This window comes from Montipora capricornis, chromosome 1 (assembly GCF_036669925.1).
Source record: "Montipora capricornis isolate CH-2021 chromosome 1, ASM3666992v2, whole genome shotgun sequence".
Lineage (NCBI taxonomy): Eukaryota > Metazoa > Cnidaria > Anthozoa > Scleractinia > Acroporidae > Montipora > Montipora capricornis.
In genome coordinates, this window is record NC_090883.1 from 16,122,806 (window position 1) to 16,127,805 (window position 5,000).

Consider the following 5,000-nt stretch of genomic DNA (forward strand, 5'->3'; position numbering starts at 1 on the left):
TATTGTTTGTTTTTTTTTTTGGTAAGAAATTCTAGTAGAGGATTTTACTGAGTAGTATTGTCTTAATTTATAGATGATAACAATTATGTGGCCTTGTGGTCTTCACCTTAGTTGAAGTTAAGCAAGCACCTGACTAGAAAATCATATTTTCACCTACACACAGACAGTTGTGGATTTCCATTGCTTGCCTAAAGCCAGGGTCTATGAAACTGATCAGAGGCCGTAGTGATAAAACAACCTAATTTAACCTATTAACAATCACCATTAATATTTAAATTCAGGATCTGCATGAAATGAGATCCTTTTTATTTTGCAATTTTATGAAATGTTAGTAATCATGTGTTTTTCATTCTAATAAATTTTTTAAATAAAATCTCTATCTTATTAGTCTTCTTTGCAGCCGCTTGGGCTGGTGTGACGCAATGCTCCTCATCCCCACAGCCTGAATGGCAACAAAGGAGACTAATATCTTGTCGAATATTATTAATAATGATCAACAAAAACAAAAGACAGAGTTAATTCAGTAAACAATCAAACAGGTCAAAATAAATAACTGAAGGGTTATTCAATGGCTGTCACTGAGCTAAATCTATCTCTTTTCTTAAACACATTTACAAGCTATAATAAGTGTAGGGGTTAGTATCTGTGTACTCTATATCTTTTGTGGTTCAAGTTTACAGTATGTCTACTTAATGAGTAGAAGTGTGTTATCAAGTTTAACCCTTCCAGCCCCGTGGGGTTCCCCATTGACGAGTAAAATCGTCTGGCGTTAGACAGAGTAAAATCTATAAGTGGCACTATTGGGAGTTAAAGGGTTAAACAAGACGCACAGCCAAGTGTTTTAGACTTGATAAAACACAAACTGCAAGATGTCTGATTTTGATTACTTTGGTAAGAAGATGAGCGCTAAAAACTTTGCCATGTTTTATCAGATTTAAAGACACTCAAGAAGCAACATCCTTTGCAATGCTAGCAAGTCTTTGAACCATGGATTAATATACCTAGACTTTCACTTAACAAAACAAGGACTGTGATTGGTTGATTTTTGGTCATGTGTCCCTGATCAAATACAAATATATCCTGACCAGGATGTAATTCTGCAGTTGTTGCCTTGTCAGTTTTTTGTTTCTTTCTTTTGCTGTGACTGTTGAAGGGAAAGCCTAAATCTATAACAAAGCAGTTAATGTATGGTCCCTTGGAAACTAGTTAGTTTTGTTTTCCCTCAAGCCCTGGTGTTTCCGAAGACAAAGGACTCGAGGGAAAACAAAACTAACTGTTTCCGCCATACATTGTGTATTATTACTGATCCACAGCTGCTATATTTGAAGAAAGGATTGGGGTTTTGAAAGAAAGATTCCTCAATGAAATGATTCATCTAGCACATGAGCCCAATTGGATATTCCTTTTGTGCTTGTTGATCCATTTATACAGACTTGATAGGTCCAGGTCTTCAAGTCTGTCCCTCTTAAAGTTATTGAACGTTTGGTAGTGCCGCCCATCAGTTTCGGTGAAAACATCCAAGTCAACAGCCCTGTTAACAAGTTCTACTATGTCTTTGTCAGGTGAACCTTCTGGATGCTTGCCTGAGTGGGTTTGTCTGTTTAAACTGCCATCAAGTTTGTCTAAAATGGTGCGTGTTGCATTCTCTGCTTTGCACACTCGCGAAATTGCAGACTCTGTCAAATTAGGCCCCAAATTTCTTATCCCTTGCTTAACAAAATTGTTACTGTGTTCCATGTCTTCATCAAGGGGGATGTTTCCCCCTTGCACACTGTGATTGTTCACAAATCGGTTCCAAATAAACCGCTCCCTGTCCCTCTTTGGCAACAAAGCATGAACTAAGAAGAACTGGTATAAAATCTCAAGTGCATATTTGGTGCTATGTGATTCATCAGCTCTACACAAGAGAAGAAAGTATTTATACTGCCGCATGACTCGTGCACCATCACCTTCCTTTTTGGCATCAAGGAAATTGAAAAATAACATGGCATCAGTCATAAGTGCACAGTTATAATTGTAGACATCATCACCGTTGTGTTGTTTGTCTAAGGGTGGTGAAGGCATAGCAGTGGTAAGCTCAACAGGAGGTTCATCAGCAACAAATGGTGGATCATGAGAAAGTTCATGAGTATTCCTCCTCTTTTTATATTTGTATTTCTTGTTACATCCAGGAAATCTACATGGAAACTTGTTATCATCTGTAAGCTCTTGCTGTTGCAACAACTGCTGTTTTTCTTCAGCAGTAAGGATGCGGTCCACCAAATTACTACTGTCTTGAAAAATAAAACCATCCACCACCTTGCCAGCAAGCTCATGCAGCAATTCGAGTTTCTTTGATTTCTGGAGGTTTTCGATATTGGGAGGGAGAACAAACTTGGATGGTTTCCCTGTTTTGTTCTCAATTCCCAACACATTGATGGCAGCAGCAATAACCCTGGACTTCAACACTGTTGATAAGAAATCCCTGTCTGCTCTGTATGCTGACTTGACATCACTGCAAACATTTCTCCTGTTTATCACTGTTCGGTCCGCGAACATGGTACACTGGTCAACAGCTGAAGAGCCACTATAGAATCTTGAGTAGATCAACTAAAAAATAAAAACCAAAATAACCTAAATAAATAATCAAATAAATAATAATATATATAATAATATAATATATATAATATAAAATAAAAATAAAATAATATAATAATTATATATAATAATAATACTAATCAATAATCAATCAATAATCAAGCATCGCAGATATCGAATAAAAGATTTAGGTAAGATGAACAAAACATGGCTTTGTCATTAGTTGTTGGGGAATTATCTTCTTCTGAGAGTTCAGCAGAAGTTATCTGTATATTTGCTTCTTCATTTACAAATAGCTCTGAGTTTCAAAAGTTCACCTTTACGGTATATATTCTCTGATCAATTTGATAAGAAAATGAGAATTGAAGCATATCTGGTGATGTGCATACCAGATCATAATAATTGGCCCTCCATCATGTTTTAAATGGACTTGACTGTAATTCAAGTACAACAATATGGACACTTACACTTAGCAATTTCAATGAGGCATGCCAATCCCCGAGTTGCAAGTGAATCCCATCCAAGCGATCCTGTGGTGTTAGTCCATTTGCCACAGAAGCTATTACATTGACAGCTCTTTCTACGGTCAACTGGTCACCTGAAAAGAGCTGTCCATCCACTCCAATGGCTGCATCACTAGACTTGGGGAGATAGGTGTGGAACATTTGCAAAATTGCCAGCATGTCGTCGTTAATATTCTTATCCTTGAATATAAGTCCAAGGGGAACCTGTTGGGAGAAACAAACGTCATTTGGAAATACAATATTTTAGAGATAAAGATAACAGTGTACACTTTCTTAGAAACTGTATTTAAAAAGTGAATTCTTAATAGAAAACATTTCAACAGACATTAAGCATTCACTTTGAACTGAGAGTCATGAATTACAAACAACAGGTTTATATGTTCCAGGCAGGCAAATGGGTTAATTTATGCAATAAGTTCTTTTCAGTGATACTATTAGTATTATTTTATGAAAGTTTATAGTACTTCAAAAGTAATGACCCCAAAATAGACCAATTACGATATATTAAAATTCAGCCTAAAACAATAGACCTCAGCACAAGGCTCTGGGGAATAAAGCCCACAAACTCTGTAGTTATTCCCCAGAGCCTTGTACTGAGGTCTATTGTTTTAGGCTGAATTTTAATATATCGAAATTGGTCTATTCCCCATGTTTACTTTACTCCAAAGAATCAACATTAACATTTTAATGATACATTGCATACCTTTTTGGACTTCTGAGACATCTCCCTTGTGTACCTATGTGGTATGTGGAATATGCAAGCATCCTGCAGTGGCTTCAAGACTTCAAAGTATGAGACTAAAATTCTTGATGTCAAAATTATGTAGTCCAAATGTTGATTCTGCTGATCGTACAAATTGGGAAGAAACCTGGTGTTTGGGATATTTACAATATCCTCAGGGTCAGTTTTTCTGACATCAAGGGAGTTGCCAGAAACTCGGTTTTCCACCATTTGGTGGTTGACCCAGTGGTAGTCTTGATTCTGGTTATCCTTAGTAATATTCCTCCTCTTTAATTGAAAGTCAAGGTTGTCAAAGGATATGACGAATCCAGGATGAAAAGACTTCCTCAATTCATACTCCTCCCGTGTGGCAGCCAACAATTCAGGTGAAGTGATTACAGCCATTCCAAGGTTTTCCTTAATTGTTGAAATCCTCTCCTTTACTTTCATTAGTTTGGTATTTTCTTCTGAAATATGGTCTCTAGCAGTGATTAGATCTGCATCATGATCCTTCCCCAGTTCATCAAGCTTACTAAGTATGCTCGAGTTGGAATTAGTAAGTTTGAGCTTGTTGAACCTGGAAATAGTAGCCTATTAAAGAAGAATATCAAGTACATGTAAGTGTGGAAATAAGATCTTTCTGCGCTTGCCACCTAGATTACATGTAGCTGTGGCTATTTGCAGGTAGGTCAAAATGCTGCCCAATAAAGTTTGAACTTGTTAAGTTCAATTAAGGCAATCAATTGTGCCAACAACAATATTATTAATAATCGCCTAAGCACACTTTGAGTGTTTGTTCCCACTACCATTCACTGTACACAAGGGGCAAGACCAAATTAAAGTTTTAAAAATAACTTCTGTGTTCTGTGTTGACAAACATTGTAAGAAAATATCTAACAATATTGGAAAACAGAGATATTAATAGTTCATGTTGTTTTCCAATTTTATCCTTATGGTTTCGTTTGTTTTCAGTTTAAATGTCTGGTGATGAATTTAAAACAAAAAAACACTATGAACCAAAGATAAAATTAAAACAAAAAATTTTACATAATTTTACACTGAAGACCATGTATTTACATTTTCTAAAAATATATTATCTTCCCCTTCAATTCCTTCTGATTCCACTGACCCACTTCGATTCTGCCCGATAAACACAGTATAGACGTTATAGAATCAAA

The 5,000-nt window shown here is 36.2% G+C and overlaps 1 protein-coding gene across 1 annotated transcript in view; it reads right to left on the bottom strand.

Annotated features, from left to right (window-relative positions):
* Window positions 1–1,371: 1,371 nt before the first annotated feature.
* LOC138049046 (uncharacterized) overlaps window positions 1,372–5,000 on the bottom strand; it is a 3,976-nt gene continuing 347 nt past the window's right edge. Inside the window, exons 2-4 of the mRNA XM_068895158.1 lie at window positions 3,805–4,413; window positions 3,045–3,305; window positions 1,372–2,589 (exon numbers count right to left, since the gene is read on the bottom strand). Coding sequence (XP_068751259.1) covers window positions 1,372–2,589; window positions 3,045–3,305; window positions 3,805–4,413 — 2,088 coding nt within the window. The remainder of the gene's footprint in view (window positions 2,590–3,044; window positions 3,306–3,804; window positions 4,414–5,000) is intronic.